At 38.6% G+C, this 24734-nt stretch overlaps 2 protein-coding genes across 3 annotated transcripts; one reads left to right on the forward strand and one right to left on the reverse strand.

Moving 5' to 3' along the window:
• Positions 1-756: 756 nt before the first annotated feature.
• Positions 757-24284, reverse strand: ano6 (anoctamin 6). 2 transcript variants are annotated; one of them, XR_005620686.2, is made up of 21 exons: positions 23737-24284; positions 22373-22440; positions 22083-22211; positions 21142-21210; positions 20628-20906; positions 18239-18352; positions 17882-17997; positions 17030-17164; positions 16848-16953; positions 8788-8848; positions 7530-7675; positions 7350-7427; positions 6959-7193; positions 5844-6013; positions 4921-5018; positions 4660-4790; positions 4362-4567; positions 3151-3335; positions 1871-1976; positions 1449-1786; positions 757-1352 (listed from the first exon to the last, which is right to left on the reverse strand). XR_005620686.2 is itself a non-coding variant. In XM_039660683.2 (20 exons), the coding sequence occupies exons 1-20, from the start codon at positions 24065-24067 to the stop codon at positions 1580-1582; spliced, it is 2970 nt and encodes a 989-aa protein (XP_039516617.2). In that variant the 5' UTR covers positions 24068-24284; the 3' UTR covers positions 757-1579. The 2 variants fall into 2 exon arrangements, 1 of the variants encoding a protein (XP_039516617.2); XM_039660683.2 differs by having other exon boundaries at positions 757-1786.
• On the forward strand, positions 15280-16498 carry LOC120470977 (myb/SANT-like DNA-binding domain-containing protein 7). The gene is made up of 2 exons (XM_039660730.2): positions 15280-15685; positions 16224-16498. The coding sequence occupies exons 1-2, from the start codon at positions 15280-15282 to the stop codon at positions 16496-16498; spliced, it is 681 nt and encodes a 226-aa protein (XP_039516664.2).
• Positions 24285-24734: the final 450 nt, after the last annotated feature.

Genomic DNA, 24734 nt, shown 5'->3' on the forward strand with positions numbered 1-24734 from the left:
GATTAAACTCCATTTAAAAATGAATATCGCAGATGTAAAATATATTTATAGAAAATAAGAAGGGTAATTGCCAGATGTTTTACTGCGTCACATGGTCACAACCAACAATTTATTAAATATTACAAAATATTGTTACTCAAAGTTTTGAGACTGCAGTCACAGCTGTAGAAATAAGTTGCTGCAGTGTAATTCACACATTTCACCACAGGAGGGCGACTGGCTAAGTTGTCTTGGTTTAAAAAGTTTTAGTGCTTAACTTTTTGTGTTCAAAATGTTCAAAGGTTATATAGTGAGCGAGTACATGAATCAGTTGTCCACATCGTGCTTTGTCTTATCCTGAATCACTGTGGTACACCTATAATAAGTGTTTATATTCGGACTATTTTATACTGGTTCTGGTCGTACCGCTGCGGAGTAGCACAGGACCTGCGTGACTCGTCATACATGTTTGGATCTATATTAAATTATACTCTAATTTAACGTTACCTTTGGCTTGTGGAGAGAATAATATTCATTTGAACTATTTTTCATTCACACACCAGAATTCTTGCACTGTCGATTTATCTCTTTCGCTGACTCTTTAAATGTTTGTGGGTAAAATAACAGCAGTGTAATTCACGCAGTTCACCACAGGAGGGCGTCCAGATAAAAACAAATTTTCGTCCTACAGATGGTGTGGGTTGTCATTCTATTTGATTAAATATGAGAAGGGGATATTAATTAGCAAAATATATAAATTAAATCAAGTAAACGATCAACATTGTGCAACGTAACAATTTATTTTTATATAAAAAATTCTATTGTCAATATGTGAAAATATACGTACATTTGTAAACATTGTATTGTACAAAGAGGTAACACACAAAAAAGGGGAATATTCACAAACATACAGAGCATGATAGAAATGTTAGCTTGACTAAAATGGTTAACAATAATAATAAAAAAGTTAATTTATGGCATCTTATGCTCACAGTGTCATGCATGATTCTGATATTACCATAATAAACATTAGTTATAAACACAATATTCATATAGTACTCCAAAGTAGTTTAACATATCCAAAAACATGGTATTACCATTGTAACATTAAGGCACTTTTTGTTAGTATTAGTATATTTTAAAAAGCATTAAATGCTGTTTATTTGATTTAATGTATAAACCAAACATAAAAAACTTGATTTGTCAGCATAATACTTGAGTCATGTAAATCCTTGCATTGTTTTGTAACAGATTTTGCACATTTAGTTCAATATAAGAAGTGATAAAAAATCTCATACTTGTTTTCATAACATGTAATACGTCGGTAACATCTATGGATTGCCAGAACAAAAGCGGTTGTTTTTTCCAGTCGTCTGCAACAAACAAAGAATTATGATAACATATCCCACTTGGGCTATGAAAAAGCAATTTCTAAAAAAATATTAAACCTAGTGGGCTGCACACAAAACCTGTTTTCGAGGCATATTTCACTCGGCACTCGGTCTGGTAAAATGAAAATGACTGCAAACATTCTTGTGCTTGTTTGTTTGAGGTTTAAGACGCATGGATCACAGGGATTAAGGATGGTAAATGTCAGGCTTCACAGCTTCAGGTCCAACTCCGGCTCTTCAACCTCGTTATGAAGCTTCTCAGTGACGGGCTTCATGAGTTCCTTTAACCGTTTCATGTTGGTTTCATGCAGGTCCTTCTGCGTCAGGTAACGCTCCCGTTTGATCTGTTCTTTCAGCGCTTCCGGCACATCCGGGATTATGTAGGACAGGATGAATTTTGTGAAATAAACGATGTGCTGAGAGGAGAACAAAACAGCATATTTAGAAACCTTAAAAACACAAGCAGGTAATCATTAGGCGTATCACATCTAGTCACCCACCTCAACAACAATCATAAAAGCCAGTTTGGCAGCAATAACGTGCCAATAATATATGTTGAACTCGTATGCATTGTGATGATTTGGAGGATTCCTGAAATCTCGATACCTGAAAACATAACAAGAGCAAATGAATACATCTGTCAGTGTTCATAAGATCAACTGCTCTTTGTATTTAACAAACTCATCGTTGATCATATTTAAATGTTGTTTTTTTCCTTTTCATGCTTTAAAATAGCTTGAATGTAACTCGACACCCTTGCCTTGTTTAGTATTCGCGGTTCTATGAATATGCAAATAAGCTCCGCCCCCACTCACTCATACAGGCTCATCCACAAATTCATGTATTAGATTAGATATGATTAGCCTTTTGCTTGACTATGCAGTCAAACAGATTATAATGTGTTTCTAATGTTACACAAAGCATGTTCACCATCTCAGAGTCTAACAACCATCAGTGGAGAAATCCATATAGACCATTTCACAAGATGTAAACAACACTGGTCCAGAAGCACTTCCTGTTTCAGTTTTTAACACTACATAAAAGCTGGGATAAAATACAACCAACAAAACATTTAAAACTGAATCAAAAAGTTAAACAAACAGCTTTAAGATGTTTTCTTTACATGTGAAATAAAGAAAACAGTTACAAACTGAAACAGGAAGTGCTTCTGGACCAGTGTTGTTTACATCCTGTGAAATGGTCTATAGTTCATCATAACATTGTTATATATATATCATACACCCAGTATATTGCTAAATCGACCCGATTTTCCTTATCAACAGAAAAATATATGGGGATAACCTGGCTGCCCTTCTAGTTCGCTGTTAATGATATGCTAAATCCCGCCGGCACGTTGATCTGACGATTTCAAAGCGTGTTTTTGAGAGTGTCTTTGGTTCACTGCAGATTTAAGGAGAAAATACTCTGCAATGCTGTCCACTTATCAACTTGCACATGATTTGCATATTAAAATCAACAACACATAGACATATAAACAACATTAAATAGTTCAGACTAATAGTTAAGATCAATCCTATCCAGATCAATATTACTAGACAAGCTTTTGCTCTTCCTATGCAACTCTATAGAAGTAATGTTAGGGTAGTTTTCTATAAATGACCCAAACATACAGGTGTTGCAGGTCACATATAATGCGACACACTTTTCTAAATGTTTAGATAAATCTATGAAACATGCATTGCTGTGTTTTAAACCACGACTGAGCTGTAATTCACAAATATAACATGCTGTAATAACTGGTGGTGTTTTACAAGCTGACCGGCATGTGGTGATGTTGGGCCAGGTTTCATTCTCTGGTTTGCTAATTTCACTGAAGTCTGAAACGTTGAATACAGAGAGCGAGCTGTTGATGAAGCCGGTCATGGTGTGTTCTGACCCGCCAGAAAACGCCCAGTAATACGTCAGCCGAGGAATCATGTCCGAAGTGAAGGCAATGATGGCAGCCTGGAGAGGAAAACACACACACACACACACACACACACACACACAGTGAGTGAACATGACCTGAATCACACAACAAGTTGCAAAAACAACTTCTAAATCTTGAGATTTGATTCCGACTCACAAACTTGTGATTTGATTCAATTCTGATCTTGATTCAAATTGAATTGATTCATTTGGAAATGTATTAGCTACAGTACAAGTCAAAGATTTAAAACAATGTAATTTAATAAAATAGCAACTGTTAATTATGTTAATTAAATGGTGGTGGTCATAGAAACTAGTTTTCATGACGGATTTCACGTGCCACATTAAAAAACAGCAAAACAACAGTTATTGATTGAATATCATAATAAAATGGACAGAATTTGAAAGCAATTTAAAGTAACCTTCTGTATTATCCTTTTATTTCTCACAACTTATTGAATTTTCATGTTTACATTTATTTTTCTATATTTGTTTCTGTCCTTTTTTTAAAAATAAGCTGAAATTGACTTTATTGTCACCACTGGAGTTCCCCAAGGCTCGGTCTTGGGGCCTCTTTTATTTATTATTTATTTGCTGCCCCTTAACTGAAGAAAGTCATGTACATTAGAATTAGAAATTTGAATATCATGCAAAAGTTCAGGTGAAACTAATATATTATATAGAGTTATTACATGCAAAGTGAGATATTTCAAGCCTATTTGTTATAATTTTGATGATTATCGCGTACAGCTTTTGAAAATCCCAAATTTATGAAAGGTTTTCTTAAACTGTAATCCATAATCATCAAAATTATAACAAAAAAATGCTTGAAATATCTCACTTTACATAAGTCTATATTATATATTAGTTTTACCTTTTAAGTTGAATTACTGAAATAAATGATCTTTTGCACGATATTCTCATTTCTCGAGTTTCACCTGTACATCAGTGATGGGATGAGGGTGAGTAAATTATATATTTGTCATTTTTGGGTGAATTATCTGTTTAAGAATCGATATGGGTTCATCAAAATGAGAATGGATTAAAATATTTTCAACCCACATTTGTGGCCACAGCGAGAATCGCCACTCCGTGTAGGATCGGCTGCCAGGCTCCAATGTCCTGGGCCTTTTCCGGGACTATCCGACGGAACTGAGTCGTGATTTTCCAGGCGTCCACACGGATTTCACACAGGTTGTTGATCAGCGCCAGGAGAGGAGCCAACGGGAACGACGCCACAAACAGAGTCACAAATCCAAACTGGATCACTGTGGGAATGCAAGACCAAAAACACATCAGACAACAGTGTTCGGGCACTCGCAGCTGATTGGATGATTTAAATGTGTGCGCAAAATCTCACCCATCTCCAGGTATTCATAAAACAGGCCGAGCTTCCCGATTGGCTGGAGTTGATAGTCCTGTTCCCAGCGAGGGATAACTTTTTCTGAACCCACCTGGGTGCAACGGCGAAATATCACATTCTTCAGCCACCTAGAAACACGATCGTTTATTAATTGCTGTTGTTTTTTTTTATTATATCTGCTCTACGAAAGAGTTGATCATCAAAATTCAATTCGAGGCAAATTGATCACGATGTTAATGTTCAAAATGGTCAACTCACGGCAGAAGGACTTCTTGTATGTTGTTCCAGACGGCTTTTCCAGTCATGATGATTGACAGCTGTGTGGTCAGCTCAGTCAGGCAGCCGCCAGGATCGCACTGAACGCAACATGAAATAAAGACTTGTAACAGACTTTTCACACTATTTAAATCCACTTGCATTGCATTCAAGGAATTCAGTTGCATATCACTTGATGCATGTTGTTATATAAAAGTCAAACTTATGACATACCAAGTCATATTTATGAGATGAAAAGTTGAAATTATTACATTAAAAAGTCAAAATGATGACAAAAAAATGAGATTATGACTTATAGTATTAATTTCGACATTGAAAATCTAAAATTATAATATTAAAAAGTTAAAATTTTGACAAAAGTCAAAATTATGCCTTGAAGTCATACTTGAAGTCATATTTTCCACATTAAAAAGGTTGAATTTATGGCTTAAAAGTTTAAATTATGACAAGAAGTCAAAATATTGGCATGCTAAGTGATGAAAAATATGCCAATTTCTAAATCTAAACTCTGACAATTTAAGTCATAACTATAACATTAAAAAGTTACGTAATTATGTCAGTCAAAATTCGGACTTAAAAAGTTACATACTAAGTCATAATTATTAGATTAAAAAGACAATGTATACATTGACTTTCTACGTCATAATCATGTATTCTTCAGTCAGAATTTTGACATTTTAAAGCAACAATATGTAAGATTTTTGTTCTGAAATATCCTATTTTAATGTCATAATTTCAGCTTAGTAATTAGTATGTTATAATTATGACTTTTAAAGAAGAGAAGTAGAGTGGTAACTACTGAAGCAGCTGGCATGTAGTTTATACTCAGAATTTCTGATAATAATAATAATATATATATATTTTTTTTGCCTGTAGTTCCTCGTCTCCTCACGGAAATCTCTCACCTCCTCATTGCGTAAGTCCCAGAACCAGTAGACGGGCTGTCCCGGGTAGCCCACCAGCTTTCCTTTGAAGAAAGCGATGTAGAAACAGGACGAGTAATAGTTCACAAACTGAAAGAGGAACATCTTCAGCGTCAGGCTGTTCTCGTACTCCGTTTTGGTCCGCGGCAGCTCTGCAGCACACAGAAGGAGCCACAAATTAACTTTCACTCAGTTTGGACCTAAAATAACTACTGTTAACACTTAGGGGCCTATCATACACCCGGGGTATTTTTTCCTAGTTTCAGCCCGACGCAATTATCATTTTCACGTTCTGTGCTACGTTGTTTAAATAGCAAATACATTTGCGCCCATGTCTGAAAACGTGGCGTGTTCGGACACATGGTGCGTTGCTGTTTATTTTTTGTTATTTTAAGAGTGTGTTAGTAATATGAGCCTATAAGCGGGTCCACAACGCGAGTACACTCTGCTCTAGAGAGTGTACGCGTAAAATGTAAAAGATTATTATTGTGCACATAAATATATGGTGGAATCCGGTTTGTCCCGTAGATGTTCTGCTTGAGCTTTAACCTCTCACACACACACACACACACACACACACACACACACACACACACACACACACACACACACACACACACACACACACACACACACACACACACACACACACACACACACACACACACACACACACACACAGCTTTAATCTTGCGCATCCGTTTCTGTGCTAGAGAAACGTTCCTTTTTTCCGCTTGCAAATTGCGCCGTGTAAATAGCAAATCCGCCATCGTGGCGAGAGCACAACTGGCTTTTAAAGAGAATGGGAGACGAGACTCTGATTGTTTTTTTACACGTTACGCCCAAAACACACCCATTACTCATTAAGAGAATAGAGACAACACTTTTAGAGCATGCGCCGGGAGCGCCGACCATTTGTCCCGTCGTTATACTAGCAAAAGTGGATTCGGACGCCGTGCCGTGCGCTTTAGACCATGCACTTAGATCGATAAAATAGGGCCTTTATTGTCAAAAAAAAGTTTCAAGACAAGTAAATTCAGCGAATCCCTGCTGTAAATCATCAAACTACAGCTTTATGAGTGAAACTGGTGACTTACCGAAATCTGTGATCCAGATGGCTACTTTTTCGTAGACGTTGTTGAGAATCATGATGATGATGAAGCTGATGATGGAGGCTGTGATGGAAGTGGCCATCTGAGGGGTGACGTACTCTTTGAACGGCTCCAGCTCCTTGTGCTTGTTCATATCCGTGCGTAGATTCTTAGAGAAATTAAGAAACATCGCCAAGCGATACACGATCACCCCGACCACTGATGCTATGATCAACAGAATCTACACGAGATCATAGAAGAGCAACAGAGAGGCGGATGATGCAACATGAAATGACAGTGAAAAGCCATTTTACATGCGTAATGTGAACAAAAGTGATTTAGAACATGTATTAGACTAGGCTTTAAATGCATGATGAGGCTGAAAGTGTAATATTACCCAGAATAACACAGTGCTGACGCCACATGACACTCTCATGCACTTCCCACAGGCCGTGTACGGCACCTTCTCATTAGACTGTATGAGACAAACACATAAGCATACTGCATATTTAATGCTTTTTTTTAAGCAAACACCAAAAACAATGGATAAAACCACTGCATCCAGTGAGACTCGTACCTTTGTAATAGGGTTTATTCTGTCATGGATGCATTTGGCCTCGTATTCGGGTCGTGGCTGTTCCTCCTGCTGAAGAAACTCCACCGTGTCCCAATCGTGCTCCAGCACGGCCTGGTACCGTTTCCAGAACTCCAAAAACAGCGTCACTGTGATGGATAAAACACATAGCTTACAAGATGTGCCAAGTCATATTTATAAGATGAAAAGCTGAAAGTTTGACATAAAAAGTCAAAATTATGACTTAAATTCATAATTACGACATTCACAAGTTTAAACTATGATATTAAACATTTAAAATGATGACATAAAAAGTAGAATTTATGACTTAAATTCATAATTACAACATTAAAAAGTCGAAATTACACCTTAAAAGTTTAAATTCAAAATGATGACTTGAATTCATAATTACGACATTAACAAGATGAAATTATGACATTAAACAGTTAAAATCATGACGTAAAAAGACGAAATTATGAATTGAAGTCATACTTATTACATTAAAAAAATGAAATTACGACTTAAATTCATAATTATGACATTAACAAGTTGAAATTATGACATTGAACAGTTAAAATTATGACGTAAAAAGTCAAAATTATGAATTTAAGTCAATTATTACATTAAAAAGTCGAAATTACGACTTCAGTTTAAATTTGACAAAAAGTCAAAATTATGGCAAGCTAAATGATATAAGAAAAAGTAAAAAATATGATATTACTAACTCAAAATTACTAAATCGAAACTAGCATTAAAAAGTCAAAATTATGATGGTCAAAACTGACATAAGTTAAAATTATGACTTATAATAATTACTACATTAAAAAAAATCTAAATTATGACATACTAAGTTGAAATTATGACATTAATAGTCAAAATTATATATTAAGTCATAATGACATAAAAATAAGGTATTGACTTTCTGTCATAATCATGTATTTCTCCAGTCAGAATTTTGACATTTCAGTTAGAATTTCAACGTTTTAATGGCAAAACGAAAAGCTCCAAATATATTTATCCAATGCATCTAAATGTTGCATTACAAAAAATTGCAACACTTTACAATAAAGTCCCATTAGTAATACGTTAACTAATGTTAATAAATAAAACAGTATTGTAGCTTGCTGGTTCTGGGCCAGAATAAGCTGAGCCCATGTTGATGTAAAAGCATTGTTGATGCAATGTTGAGTAATCAAAGGTTTAGCATAATGAGGCTAGGATTAGGGTTCAAATGTGACCAGTGTATGACATCATGACTCACCCCAAACAGACATGAAAACAGCAAACACTAATGTCCCATAGTTATCAAACACACACAGTCTCTGTGGAGGACAAACGAGAACAGAAACACATTATCAGTTTCAGAACAACAAAAAGGGAGTTTCACAAACACCAGAAGTTAAAAATAAGATCAGACATGAAATTTCCAAATCCTCCTGAGGAGACATTGTGAAATATGCAATGTCTGTAAAGAGCGCTGATGCATTTTTATTACTCGCGACAAAAACCTGAAAGGATTTTTCCATTGGCAGAAAATAAGCTCTGTGATCGACGAAACGTTTATGATTCTTACACGTTCTGTTCATCATGATAATCTTCACAAGTGAACACAACTTTAGACCTAAATACAATATAAACGTAGGCTATTGCAGTACATCACAGTCACATTGACACTTAAAAATGGTGCACTCGTATTATTTAAAAGAATATAAAAGAAAGTCTAAATAAAAGAGCCAATCGCTGATTTATAGGCATCTTATATGACATTTAATGTACTCAAAACCTCAAAGTCCTATTTACTTAAAATATAGTCCATTATCTATTTAATTGCGTTCCCAAACACCAGCCATCCGATTGCAAGCATTATAGCATTTAGTCATTTATGATCATAATGAATAAATCACCACAGTGGCTTCATAGACAGTAAAAGAAATGGACAGAGCGACCCCATTGATTTCAACGGAGAAGACTGAAGCCCGATTTTTGCACGTCCTGTCTGATGTCTGAACGACTGCGCAGGCTCAAACTGAGCGTGATGACAAAAAATATGGACAAAACGTCTGTGACGTCACCCATTGACTTTCTGAAGAACAGTTTTGAGGCTGTTTATGGGGGGTATGGGCGGCGCCATACTGCAAAATCTTGGGAAATACAAAATACGAATGTTCAGAAAGGATACAGTCAGAGGTGGTATGATGTGTTGTGTCAGATCATGGCCGAGACGTCAAATTCCACTCGGCGCAGCTTGTTATCAGCTGTTAAGTTAACCGCCCACATTTGTCATACATTTTATATCTAAATATAATATAAACTAATGAGTTCGAAAAAAAAATTACCCCCCTCACAGTTGTCAGGCACTCGGAACCTATCGCAAAATACAATATAAGTCCATGGGACCAAACTGGAAACATATGAATTTATGCTGTGAAAACGGACATTTTAACATGACGTCTATGGATATTTGCTCCCTGTTGGGACCAGCCTCTAGCGGATTTTAGATGTATTGAAGTTTTTGCACTTCCGGGTAGGCAGTTCATCGACTGGGCACTAGAGACCGGCTGCAAAAGAGAGTCAATCCCATAGACACCCATGTTAATATCCCAAACTTTACAGCAGAAATATTTTTTTAATGGTGCAAAAAGTTTATTTTATTTTATTTTTATAACTCATCCGTTTAAATTATATTAAGCCTTAAAGTTGTGAATAATTAAGGGCGGGGCCACTTGAGTGACAGTTGGATTGCCGCTGATGTCACTACTAGTCGTTTGTCTGCTGTCTGTTATGGCGCTTTTCCCATTGACAGTAAAATGGGCTTTCTTGGCTTTTCCACTACACAGTAACCTTACCAGCTCGACTCGCCTTTGTTTGGTTTTCCACAGTGTAAAAGTTGTACCTGTACCTGTTTTCGGGTACTTTTTTTAGTACCACCTCCGGCGAGGTTCTGCGCGAGCTAAAAGTCGCTACTAAAAATGTGACGTGAAAACTGTTATGTCTTCATGACAAGAAGCACAAGCTAGTAGAATTCTCTCAATAAACTTTTTAATAACTGATGTACAAGCAGAATAACATGCAAGCACATGTAAGCACAAGCACAGTGTTCGCTCTCCTTCTTCACTCTTTTACTACAGCACATATCTCTCAGCTAAGGCGCTTGAGTGCCACCTAGTGGATTATTAACGTAAGGATATCACATTTTCCCTTCTTAGTTAAATGAATTCTTCCTGTAGCCAACAATTGACATGAAATATAAACAAAGAAAATCCAACCCGTAATGTATCAACAATTTCACAAGTATAAGAATACACTAAGCAACACATTACATGAATACAAAGGTGCATTTAAACAATGTGAACAAGACTACTCAACTGCAATTCAGTCCTTGATTATTTATGCGTGTGTAATGTGTGCAAAAGTCCATGTCAATTTCTGAGACTAATAAACATAGTCCTTTAGCCAACCTGGCTCACGTCTTTGACGTGTCCCACGTGAACAAGCATCAGAAGACACTGAGTTTCCAGACAGTGGAACTTGAGAAGGAATCAGGTTTCCTGCATTTGTGGTCAGTCTATTATCTGTTGCATTAGTCGGCACAGATGCAAGACACGATGCATGCCACTTCTTTCCATCATCCAAGAGGTAGGTGTAAGGACCAACTTTTTCTCTAACCTCAACTGGAGGAGTGAATCGTGGGTGTCCTTTTGGTACATGCACTGACTTTTTTATACGCACTTTATCCCCTTTTCGGAAAGAAGAATGATGCACTCGATGCTTGTTATCGAAACGAGATTTCATGACATCCTGACGTGCTGAAACACGTTTCTGCAGCTCTTTAGATTCACGGCCAGAAGGTGAGGGTTTCAGAACATTGAGGCGAGTACGCATTTTCCTCCCATGAAGCAATTCAAAGGGGGAAACACCTGTCACAGCATGAGGTGTAGCACGATAGATTTGCAGGAAGTCAGTTACTGTTTCTTTCCATGGTGCTGATTGTAGGATTGCTGATTGAATTGTACTTTTCAGAACTCTGTGGAAGCATTCAATAGCTCCATTCGCAGCCGGATGATACACTGATGTGCGAATGTGCTTAATATCTCTGTTTTTCAGGAAAGCCGCGAACTCTGGCGAAGTAAACTGAGGCCCATTATCACTCACCAGAGTGGTCGGGTTCCCATGTCTGCTGAAGACGGAGGTAAGAAAAGCAGTCACCTGTTTTGTTGCAATAGATGCAGTAAAGGCTACCTCAGGCCATTTACTATAGTAGTCAGTGAGTGTCAGAGCGTATCGACAGTCCCAGACAGCAGTCTCGAAAGGACCCACAATGTCTATTCCCAGCTTTTCCCAAGGTGCAGATGGTAACGGAACAGGCTGGAGGGGCACAGCAGAGGTTTTCGCAGTTTTGTCCAGGGAAAGACATAACTGACAAGCGGTAATCTTTTGTTCCACAAGTGTGTCCATTCTGGGCCACCAATACATGTCACGCAGGCGTTGCTTTGTTCTTACAATCCCCTGGTGGCCTTCATGTGCAATGCGAATCAGTGACTCACGAAGTTCTCCAGGTACCACCAGTCTAGACCCTCTAAACACAAAATCAGCTTGCACACTGAACTCATGTCTCAGTTTGTAATATGGGCGTAGAACAGGATCCAGAGCAGCAGAAGATGGAGGCCATCCACGGGTAATTTGTGTGCGAAGTGCAGAGAGTTCCGAACAACTAGCAGAGGCAGCAGCAAATTCATCCTGAGATATGGCAGTCGGACCAGTGGACAGGAAAGCAACAAATTCGGGCTCTGTATCTGGCTCAGCATCCGAAGTCAGAGGCAGGGGCAGGCGGGACAAACAGTCTGCAGTGTAATTTTGAGATCCAGCACGATACTCAACAGTGTAATTAAAACAGAGCAACCGAGCAGCCCACCGAGCTATGCGCATGCCAGCTCTATCAGTCCCTTTTGTGGTCAGTAACGTCGTCAAGGCTTGATGGTCAGTCCGCAGAGTAAATTTGCGACCCCACAGGTATGTCCGCCACTTCTCCACTGCCCAAACGCATGCCAGAGCCTCCTTTTCGACAGTGGAGTATTTTTGTTCAGCTGGGGTGAGTGTTCTGGATGCAAAAGCGACAGTACGTTCTTGACCATCAGTGCTTATTTGTGCAAAGACACCACCTAGTCCGTAGGCAGACGCATCAGTAGAAATGACCACTGGCAGCCCCGGGTCAAACAGTGCAAGAGCAGGACTGTTTACAAGAAGCTTTTTGACTTCAGCTAAGCTTTGTTGAGCTTCATCGGACCAATGAAATCCACTCTCATCTCTCAGGCAAGCACGCAGAGGCATCACTACGGAAGCGAAATTAGGAATGAACTTGTTGTACCATGAGAGAAGACCCAGCAGGGAACGTAACTGAACAGCATCTGATGGCGCAGGTGCATTGATTATTGCAGAGAGATGTTCCTGATCCAGCTGAATACCCTGTGATGTCACCATATGTCCTAAAAACTTCAAGCTCTTTTTTCTGAATTGACATTTAGACTCATTCAACACCAACCCAGCATCTTTGAGACGTTGCAGCACATTCTCTAGTGCTTGATCATGCTCCTGTAGTGAGCGTCCCCACACGATGATGTCATCTAGATAGTTCGCAACGTTCTGGAGTCCTTTTAGAATGACAACCATCATCTTTTGGAATGCAGATGGAGCGGATGCCAAACCATAAGGTACCCTGCGGAACCTGAAGAGGCCCTCGTGCGTAATGAATGCGGTTAGGTCCCGGCTGTCGTCATGAAGAGGTACCTGATGATATGCACTTTCTAAGTCGATAGTTGAAAATACAGTTGCACCTTGCAGTAATGTCATCATCTCCTCCATGTGTGGCAATGGGTAGCTGTCTACTATAACTGCCTTGTTGGGCCCTCGCAGATCCACACACATGCGGATGCCCCCTGTTTTCTTTTGGACCACAACAATTGGTGAAACCCATGGAGAGGAGTCAATTCTTTCAATTACACCAGCATGCAAGAGTCGTTCCAGTTCGGCGGAAACAGCATCTCTGACAGAAAAAGGTAAGCGACGCAATTTGTGTCTGACAGGAGGAACAGAGTCAGAAATGTTTACCTTGTGTGTAAAGTTTTTTACACAGCCCAATGCAGTACGCTGTGACGGAGGAGTGGAGAGGGCACAAACTGAAGCGGATTGTGGTGGCGGCAGCACAGTGTTTCCGTCAAATCGAAGCTGGAGTCCCTTAATCAGGTCCATGCCTAACAAGGCTGTGCCATTGTCAACAATGAAGAAATGTGCAGGGCAGGTAATGCCATATTTAGACACTGTTGCAGGTAAACATCCAAGCACTGAAATTGGTTCTTGCAAGTAAGTGACTAAACGGGCAGATGGTGCTTGTAATGGCACAGTGCGAAAGTGCTGCTCATACAATTGTTTCGGCAGAATGGACACTGATGAACCAGAGTCGACTGTGAGTTGAAGAGGCACAGGTGTAACAGCACACATAGCATTTATAGTTACATCACACATCAAGCGATCAGATGTTCCAGGTAGATGGAGAACACAAACCTCTGGTAATTCAACTGAATGCACTGAACGAGTAGGAGCAGAACGGCAGACACGTGCAAAATGTCCAGTCTTATTACAATTTTTACATTTAGCAGATGCAGCAGGGCAGTTCTGTGCGTTTGCAAGATGTCCAGTGGACCCACAGCGAAAGCATGTCCGAGCTGAAGAAGCAGTATGAGGTTTTGATGAGGTACGTGTTTTGAATTTGGCCTTTGAATGCTGTCGTTCAGACACAGAGGTTGCATGTATGGCTTGTACTGGAGCAGAAGTACTTGTAGTCATCGATTTTGCCTGTGCATCAGCGGCCTCTAGCTGCGTGGAAATTGTAATTGCAGTCTCTAGTGTCAATTTAGATTCCATTAATAATCTTTCCCGAATGCGAGGGTTAGCAATATTCTCTACCAGCTGGTCACGCAGCATATCATCAAGACTGTCATCAAATTCACATGTAGTTGCCAAATCTCTCAATGCAGCAATATATTGCAGTACCGTTTCATCTGTCCTCTGCACTCGTTTCCTGAAGGCATGTCTTTCCACGACCACATTTCGTTTTGGAATGAAATGCTCCTTCAAAGCTTTAACAGCAGATGCAAGATTGTCACCGGTATCAGGCAATGTATAAAATAGTCTCTGACCTTCAGTTCCGAGGCAATGAAGAAGTAAAGCCCGTTTTCTGGCTTCTGGCCAGGAGTCTCCAGTAGCATTGATGACTAGCATGTAATTCTCAAACATCCTCAGCCATGTTACAAGTGGTATAGCAGGCTCACCGGGACAAGGCAAAAATGGACTGGGAAACTGTGCACTAACTGATGCCATCCTCAGGAAATCTTGTGAGAATAAATCGTCCTCGTCGCCAATTTTGTTATGTCTTCATGACAAGAAGCACAAGCTAGTAGAATTCTCTCAATAAACTTTTTAATAACTGATGTACAAGCAGAATAACATGCAAGCACATGTAAGCACAAGCACAGTGTTCGCTCTCCTTCTTCACTCTTTTACTACAGCACATATCTCTCAGCTAAGGCGCTTGAGTGCCACCTAGTGGATTATTAACGTAAGGATATCACAAAAACAATGCCGACTGCTGATTGGTCAGAGAGAATCGTCAACATTCACTGCGTCATCATTGCACGCGCCAGAGTATCCAGGCTAACCCCGCCATTTTTAAATAGTTTGTCCAGCGATAATTACTACTATGGATACTCTGAAGAAAACGCCGTGGTCAAACGAGGAGGTGCAGACTTTCCTGTGTGTGGTTGCCGAAGAGAGGATCCAGCGAGAACTTGATGGGGCAACCAGGAATGAAAAAGTTTATCAAGAAGTCTCCGAACGGCTGTCCAAACTCGGCTACAACAGGACTTTCCGGCAATGTAGAGACAAGTTAAAAAAACTGAAAAGTAACTACAGAGCTGTAAAGGACGCACACAACGGCCGCAGTGGTTCAAATCGAAAAAGCTGGAAGTGGTATGAACAGATGGACGGTATCTACGGACACAGACCGAGCAACGGGAGGGAGGAGGGTGGACATAGACCGGAGAGCAACGGGAGGGAGGGTGGACTTGACTCGGCCACCAGTTTGTTGGAGGCACCGATGGAGGATGGTAAGTGCTTTAAGTTTACATATTACATAAATTGTAGGCGCACTCTGCTTGAGAGTTTTGTTTTCTGGCTTTTGGAAAGGTGAAGCTCACTTATAACAACGAAGACTGTAAACTTGTGTCGCAAATAACAATTGCTGCTAGCTTTTAGGAGAGAAAGTAAACCCTTCTAGCCTGTTGTTTGTGAATCTATACACTAATCATTAGTCGTATCAATAACTCATTTATATATCATTATTATTATAATAACCTAAACTTAGTTTCATAACAACAGTAAGCATTCCCAGTGAATGGGAATGCAGGATTCATTAATAAACAGTATTTTAATAACTACACAGTGAGTGTACACACGGTAATTTAAAGTGGACATTTACTAAAAGAGTTGGGCTCAGATGTTACGTCGTTATTTGCCAACTTACTATATAGGCTTTTTTTATGTAGCAGCTGTAATGAACTATTTAAAACGCACACAACCATTGAATGAAACATGACTTGTCTGTTTTTCTTTATAACTCATTCATTGTAATTATTTTTTGTCCAGGACGGAGGAAACGACGCAGGGAACCGGAACACCTGACCGTCCTGAGGGAGATGCAGACATCGGATGTCGAGCAGCAGGAGTTGAACCGGGCGCAGCGGGAGCGCCATTTCCAGATGACACTCGAAGATGCAGCACAAGCCCGAGAACTAGAAGCGGCTTTAAGGAGAGAGGAGATCGCAGCTATGGCGTCCTTCAACCAGGCCTTTCTGGGAACCCTGAACCAGCTTGTCCAGGCACTGAACCGGCAGGATGCTGTTCCACCGCCCCTGGACTGAAACGCCTTAGTTTATTTAAATTTAATGTTTGCACTACATGTAACATATGTATATAGTTGGATGTGTGGATTTATATATTTTTTTCTATTTGTATGTGTGTTTGAATAAAACCTTTTTGAAACTTTTTACAAACTGTCTTTTTTGATGCTTTGCTTTTTCACAAGGGTTTTAACGTGTATTTGAAAAAAAAAAAAAACAATACAGCATCCGGGAGTGACACGGCCAAGATGGCGATGACTGGCACCGCCCACTTTGCGCTTCAAAAATGCTCTTCAGAAGCACTACAGGTGACGTCATGGACTGTACAGTCTATAGTTTTGGCCCAGAAGCACTTTATTTGATTACTCACTTTAGAGGACTCACATGTGATGTTCAGCCTCCAGTACGGGCAGCGTTTATCACACTGCGGGCACATGACTATATGTCCACCAACCTCAGGGTCGCACACCTCTTTGCTGCCCAAACAGAGTTATAATCAGTCAAAGCACATTGTAAGTACAGTGTGTATCAGAGTATAGCGGCGTGCTGTACCTCCATGTGCTGCTCTCTCTGGTTCTGTATCCGTATATGAAACAGCCGAGCCCGACTGCAGCCGCGAGGGACAACATGACTGTGTAGAAACCCAACCAGGCAAAATAAATGCCGATCTTCTCGCCGAAATACTTCCTGAAAGCAAGTTCAAGTGCATATTAAACAATGTGCATCCTTATGGACATTTTTGTCCTCAGGGTTAGGGTTAAGTCTGTATTAAGTCCTCACTTTGTCTGTATTAATGCTAACTGCATTAAATTTAGCACAGGTGTGTATTTTTATTGGAATTTGACTATTTCACTGCCTTTTTCTTGAAAAAAAAAATCAATTTTGCACTAGGTACACAAAAAACTCCCACTCACCGCCTTTTGGACAAAAATATCCCCATTGAAACCCATTAAAACTATGGATGCTAGTTTCCGCCAATGAATGAAAAATAAAAAAGGTAATTGCGACTTTTTATCTCACAATTCAGACTTTCTTTTTTACAATTGCGAGATATAAAGTCAGTTTTGATTGATATAAAGTCGAAATTACCGGTTGTAAAGTCAGAATTGTGAGATATAAACAATTCTGACTTTATATTTCGCAATTTCAACTTTATTTCTCACAGTTCTGACTTCATATCTCACTTTTTTAAATTGATGCACCAAAACAGAACTGTCTTTAGCAGAGCTGCTTTATAGCTGAATCAAAGTTATTTCATAATTGATGAACTTGAACTGAATTAAATCAACATTTAACTGAATGACACTATTGTTTTCTGTTGCCTCGAACTCGTTTCATAATTGATGAATTTGCGTTATCCTCATTTAGAGGGGAGCAAAAGTCAGAATAGAGAGTAAAACACACCTGATCAGGTTCAGCGGCTGCATCTTGTAGAAGCTCTTGGGATTCGCCCACTCGTTGTAAAGCAGAAATCGTTCATTTGGGCAACTGGGCTCTTTAGACTTCACATTAAATCTGCACTGTTACATAAATCGCAAAAGCACATTAGTGATCATTTAATACTGCAATAAAGTACTCATGCATCACCTCACTCACTCTACATGAACCTCATCCAGTTTAAACTACGTTTGGGTAACAAACATGTCCTTGATACATATATTACATGCACTTACTATAATAAATTATGCATAATTACATGTAACTAAATCAAACACTAACTAATTTGGATATTTTCACCTGTAGAGTCTGATGGTTACTTACATCATGTAATGGATAAGCATCTTTGTACACGCCTCCGTTCAGCAGTTTGGAGAAGCCATACTTCCTCACGTTTCCTTTGACATCATACGGAGCTCGGTTGAGGACGTAGTACGCCTGTAACCAACGGTATATCAGTGAGAGACAGGTGAAGGTAAAGTGCAAGCGACTCTTAGAGCCCTACACTCTTAGAAAAAAGGTACGAAAGCTGTCACTGGGGCTGTACCTTTTCAAAAGGTAAACTTTTGTCCATTTTAGGTGCTAATGTGTACCTTTTAGGTGCTGATATGTACATTTTAGGTGCTGATATGTACATTTTAGGTGCTAATATGTAGCTTTTAGGTGCTAATATGTACATTTTAGGTGCTGATATGTACCTTTTAGGTGCTGATATGTACCTTTTAGGTGCTAATATGTACATTTTAGGTGCTAATATGTAGCTTTTAGGTGCTAATATGTACATTTTAGGTGCTGATATGTACCTTTTAGGTGCTGATATGTACCTTTTAGGTGCTAATATGTACATTTTAGGTGCTAATATGTACCTTTTAGGTGCTAATATGTACCTTTTAGGTGCTGATATGTACATTTTAGGTGCTGATATGTACATTTTAGGTGCTAATATGTAGCTTTTAGGTGCTGATATGTACATTTTAGGTGCTGATATGTACCTTTTAGGTGCTAATATGTACATTTTAGGTGCTAATATGTAGCTTTTAGGTGCTAATATGTACATTTTAGGTGCTGATATGTACCTTTTAGGTGCTAATATGTACATTTTAGGTGCTAATATGTAGCTTTTAGGTGCTAATATGTACATTTTAGGTGCTGATATGTACCTTTTAGGTGCTGATATGTACCTTTTAGGTGCTAATATGTACATTTTAGGTGCTAATATGTACCTTTTAGGTGCTAATATGTACCTTTTAGGTGCTGATATGTACATTTTAGGTGCTGATATGTACATTTTAGGTGCTAATATGTAGCTTTTAGGTGCTGATATGTACATTTTAGGTGCTGATATGTACATTTTAGGTGCTAATATGTACCTTTTAGGTGCTGATATGTACATTTTAGGTGCTGATATGTACATTTTAGGTGCTAATATGTAGCTTTTAGGTGCTAATATGTACATTTTAGGTGCTGATATGTACCTTTTAGGTGCTGATATGTACCTTTTAGGTGCTAATATGTACATTTTAGGTGCTAATATGTACCTTTTAGGTGCTAATATGTACCTTTTAGGTGCTGATATGTACATTTTAGGTGCTAATATGTACCTTTTAGGTGCTAATATGTACCTTTTAGGTGCTAATATGTACCTTTTAGGTGCTAATATGTACCTTTTAGGTGCTAATATGTACCTTTTAGGTGCTAATATGTACATTTTAGGTGCTAATATGTACCTTTTAGGTGCTGATATGTACCTTTTAGGTGCTAATATGTACCTTTTAGGTGCTAATATGTACATTTTAGGTGCTAATATGTACCTTTTAGGTGCTAATATGTACCTTTTAGGTGCTGATATGTACCTTTTAGGTGCTAATATGTACCTTTTAGGTGCTAATATGTACATTTTAGGTGCTAATATGTACATTTTAGGTGCTAATATGTACCTTTTAGGTGCTAATATGTACATTTTAGGTGCTAATATGTACCTTTTAGGTGCTAATATGTACATTTTAGGTGCTAATATGTACATTTTAAGCATTAAAATGTACATTTTAGGTGCTAATATGTACACTTAAGGTACCAATATGCACCCTTTAGGTACAAAAGTGTACCTTTTGAAAAGGTACAGCCCCAGTGACAGCTTTTGTACCTTTTTTTCTGAGAGTGTATTTTATCGATATAAGTGCATGGTCTAAAGCATGGTCAGAATCCACTTTTGCTAGTTTAACGACGGGACAAATGGTCGGCGCTCCCGGCGCATGGTCTAAAAGCGTTGTCTCTATTCTCTTAATGAGTAATGGGTGTGTTTTGGGCATAACGTGCAAAAAAACAAACAGAGTCTCATCTCCCATTCCCACAATGGCGGATTCGCTATTTACACGGCACAATTTGCAAGAGGAAAAAACGAACGCTTCTCTGGCGCGGAAACGGATTGCTCGTGCGCGAGGTTAAAGCCGAACGCTTTAACCTCGCACTCTTTAAAAAAACTAAATAAAATGTTTACTTTAGAGGTTTCAGTTGGTCAATGGCTCAGTCTATTTCAGTTGCCTCAAAATAGCAACAATGCGTCTGAACCAGAAGCCCATGGGCGCGAATGCATTTGCTATTTAAACAACGTGCCGCAGGACGTGAAAATGAAAATTGCGTCGGGCTGAAACTAGCAAAAAAACACTTGCGTCGCGCCGTGTGTATGAAAGGGCCTTTAAGATGTTCAACGCACCATTCTGCTCCTCATGGCTGGCGTGAAGAACTGATCTCTGTCCTTTATGCAAAAGCGGTTCAGCTGATCCTTCCTAAAGGGGGCCGTGAAGTAGTTCGCCTCCTTAGGAATGACGTCTTCGCTGGGGTAGAAGTGCTTGGTGATGCAGTTGTGCCCGGAGGATTCTGGGGCCAGATCGTTGAGCTGGATGGGCAGTTTGATGTGCAGGACTTCAGCGTAAGAACACAGCGTTTCAAAAGGCATGTGCAGTTTCACATAGAACATTTTCTCATCGATCACCTGCAAAACACAGAGATGGGAAAGGTCCCCATCAGCGCTACAGGAAGGTGTACTTGCCTATGTCTGAAACAATAGCATTCCTGCAGATTAGATCAACAGGTTGAGACAAGACCGGCCGTATCCTTCCTGAGAATCCATATTTACTGATGGAACTGATATAAACCAGAGAGGAGCTGAGGGTCTGATACCTATGGAAGAAAAACAATCTCTTTAAATATGGGATTAAACAACTTACGGATTGTGTCGCCTCCAATTCCACACCAAAATCCATCAGGCTTCCTTCAAAACACTCTCTTCGTTTTTGCTGGATAATAAATGAAACAAGAGAGAAGAGACAAAAACTTGTTGATTTTATGGTGAATGAATGAAGATGACATTGTTAGAAACATTATTACTCATTTAGGGTTTAAAGTTTGTATGAAATGAAAATACACAAAAAATGTTATTGATAAGAAGAGAAATAACAAAATCGGGGCATAAGAAAACAGTAAATATATATATATATATGTGTGTGTGTGTGTGCATATGTGTGTATATACAGTAGATTTTTGCTGTCAAATCGATTAATCGTAATAAATCGTATCAAACACAATAGTTTGTTTATATAATGTGTGTATGTATGTATATATATATATATATGTTTGTGTGTTTGCATTTATATTTTACATATACACATATATTTTTATATATAATACATATACGTATACATACACACACACACACACACATATATATATATATCTACATGTACAGTACACACACATATTATATATAAAAACAAACTATTATGTTAGATGCAAGTAATTGATTTGACAGCCATTTGTATTTATATATTATGAATGTTTTATTTTTACTTTATAATGTTTAGTGGCAGACTTTTCTCGTGTTACCCAAGCAGGAATTCTTCTATAATGCACTTAAACTCCGCCCCTACCATATTTTGAGTGCCACGCCCACATCTCAACATCCAATCAAGAACCGATGCATAGAACCAAGTCCCGCCCCACTTTTTTACACCAATAATGCTTTATACTCGGATGTGTCACAAAACGGAAGAAAGGATCTGTTGCTACATCCGTTTCATCCTGACTTTATCATCAAGGTTATTATTAGGTTAAGAGTCGAGGGCCAGGACTTACATTAGTCATGAAGATTAGTAAATGAAGTGTGACTTACTTTTCTCCTATAAACTGAGCATTTTTTTTCTGATGCATTTCTAGACTCATCCTCATAGACCAAAACAAGGTCAATCCTTCTCATTCCATCGTTGAAAAACAGCGAGTCTGGGTTTCCATTAAAATCAACCTGCAAACGACAAACACAGGAAGCTCAAAGTCATCTCTATTTAGTCATGCAAAAGATATTTTATGAAATAAAAAGCCATTAAAGTTCCTTAATAAATGACTTTGAGCTAATTAATTAATTCTCCTATTGTCTTTGTCAAGATGGACAGAAAAGAAACAAACCTGTTTCACTTTTGGCGCAGCTTCACCATCTGGTCTAGATTTGTATGTTGGCACCTGCTCAGAATAATCTGGGAAAAAGCAATAAAATAAAATTAAAGGAAACATCCAACAGGTGAATCACAACGTCTGTGATCAGAAACTATGATAATAACTAACAAGCAGTAACACATCAACATACTTAAATTAATTATTGATTATAATATTTTCAATGCATGCAGCATTAAACATTTTCCCCTTCAAACAAATCAAACTCCATTACACTCGGCATGTGAACACTTTGGAATTATCTGATTTAATGTTTACTTACAGTGAAGGGAAAACCCAACCAAAACAAACTAACCAGAAAGCAAAGCATAATGGGAAACATTAACTCAAATCAGATGTTGCTCGGCTAGATGGAAAATGTCTATAGCAACGGCCTGAAAACAACCCATCTGTCCCATCACGCCTCCACCACACAGACTCATTCCAGCTTACGAAATTAAACTGTCCATAAAACAGAGCAGCAGGGCTGACACAAAGGAAAATACATGTATTTGTGCAATGAATATCACCATATACTGTATTATTAATGTAGTTCTTGCAAAATGTGTAGTTCTTGCAGTACAACAGAATCAAAAGTAAGGCAAAGGAGGAACTGACATAATTGAGCATTAATATAGACACACAACAAAGGCCTACATAAAACAAAGGTACTTAGTTTGAATCACAAGTAAAGAGAGAGTTCAAATGGCCATATGCTGGTGAAGTGTGTAACTTGACTTTCTGGTTAGATCGTTTTGTATTGTTTTGGGCCTGACATATGCAAATGTGTTAGAGACTAGCTCTTTTAATATGGATTCTATGCAACTGAACGAGTTTGAGGCTGAGCCATAGGGTTTGAGCACATTATTTATGCGTTTCAATGAACTTCTTGTAGCTCATCACACCTGCTGCACCGGAAAAGAAACTAAACGTGTGACTCCAGCTACCAGGCAATCTTCTGTGAACTTTTGATAACGTTCTGGCAAGGTTTCTCGATGTTATGAAACATTCTTCGGGTGACATTAATAAACGTTATAAAGATAAATAACAAACGTTAGAAAGAAAAAGTAAATCGGGGGAAACGTTCCCCCGAAACGTTGTAGTAAGACGTTCGTGTGACTTTTTTTATAATGTTAGTTTGTTTCAGAACGTTCAGAGAACATTTAAAAGTAACATTCCCAAAATGTATGAAAAATTCTAAAATGGAACGTTCGTATGGTAGAGAAAAAAAGTTTATAACATTTACAAAACTTCAAATAGAACGTTGGCAAAACCAGAAAGCCAGAATGTTGTTCTTTCTCTCTGAATGACGATATTGATGTAAAGATGCACGAACTCACCCACTTCAGACATTAAACACATCTCAACATCGTTCAACCCATCGTTCTCTGTTTCTGAGTCCAGCTCATGAATGTCTTCTTCTGCTGCACTCATTCTTAAAACTCTGCACAAAACACTTGAGTAACATGTAACAGATAATAACAGGAGTTGGTACAGCACAGATGCGCAGCAGCAATACAAAATATGACCGAACAAAATGCGGTGAAGTTTCCACTGCCGGCCCGAACTCGCTGAGTCTGAGTGTGTGTAGGTGGGGTCGGAAGAGGGTTTTAGGGGTAAAATGTTATAGGCTGGCAGACAGTTATTGCATAACAATTTGTTGCTGCACATACTTGATGGTTTCCGCTTTTGCAAAAATTCCAGACATTTCTGTTTAACTACAGGTAGGCTACATAGATGTCGAAAGCCTATAAAAGGTCCATCTTTTTAAGAACAAGTCATTGTTTATATTTTTTCCTATCTCTAGTTAACGCATTAAAACTAGTAACTCTGCATATTGTTAGGTTAAACATAACTTGAAACGATATAACGTATTTGCCACTAGGAACGATTCCCATGTCTTCGATTTCACACGGAGTGATTTGTGGGACGGAAGTGTGCAAAGACGCGCTTGCTTTAGCAACTTTGATATCTTGTAATAATGTACTTATGTAAAATTTATTTGTTTAAAATACGAGTTTATTATACACAGTGACAGTGGAAATCTTAATAGTGATGTTAGCACCCAAATGCATCTGTATCATAGTCCACAAGCACAAAATGAAAATCTCATGATTAGCCTACTAAATCTACCTTTACATAAAACCTTTACATTTGAATTTAAGAAGATAATTTGGTCTAATCTAGCCTTGGTGCTCCGAATTTGTATAGGTTAGTGTACGGAAGTTGAAGAAACGACCACAGAGGAAAAGGTCAAGTCAAGTTGCTTCAAAGTGTATTGTTCAGATGTCAGATAAGTGCAGACAGTGGTAAACGGACTATCATTTCCATCTTGTGC

The sequence above is a fragment of the Pimephales promelas genome, chromosome 24 (assembly GCF_988280905.1).
Source record: "Pimephales promelas chromosome 24, fPimPro1.hap1.1, whole genome shotgun sequence".
Lineage (NCBI taxonomy): Eukaryota > Metazoa > Chordata > Actinopteri > Cypriniformes > Leuciscidae > Pimephales > Pimephales promelas.

What these genes read in the sequence shown, in the direction of transcription:
- LOC120470977 (XM_039660730.2), top strand. Translation starts at nt 15,280, where the DNA reads ATGGATACTCTGAAGAAAACGCCGTGGTCAAACGAGGAGGTGCAGACT. An exon ending in GGAGGCACCGATGGAGGATG is followed by an intron (nt 15,686 to 16,223) that starts GTAAGTGCTTTA and finishes TTTTTTGTCCAG; the next exon opens with GACGGAGGAAACGACGCAGG.
- ano6 (XM_039660683.2), bottom strand. Translation starts at nt 24,067, where the DNA reads ATGTGCAGCAACAAATTGTTATGCAATAACTGTCTGCCAGCCTATAAC. An exon ending in CTGCGCCAAAAGTGAAACAG is followed by an intron (nt 22,212 to 22,372) that starts GTTTGTTTCTTT and finishes TGTCGTTTGCAG; the next exon opens with GTTGATTTTAATGGAAACCC. An exon ending in GGGACTTACGCAATGAGGAG is followed by an intron (nt 5,019 to 5,843) that starts GTGAGAGATTTC and finishes TGTTGCGTTCAG; the next exon opens with TGCGATCCTGGCGGCTGCCT.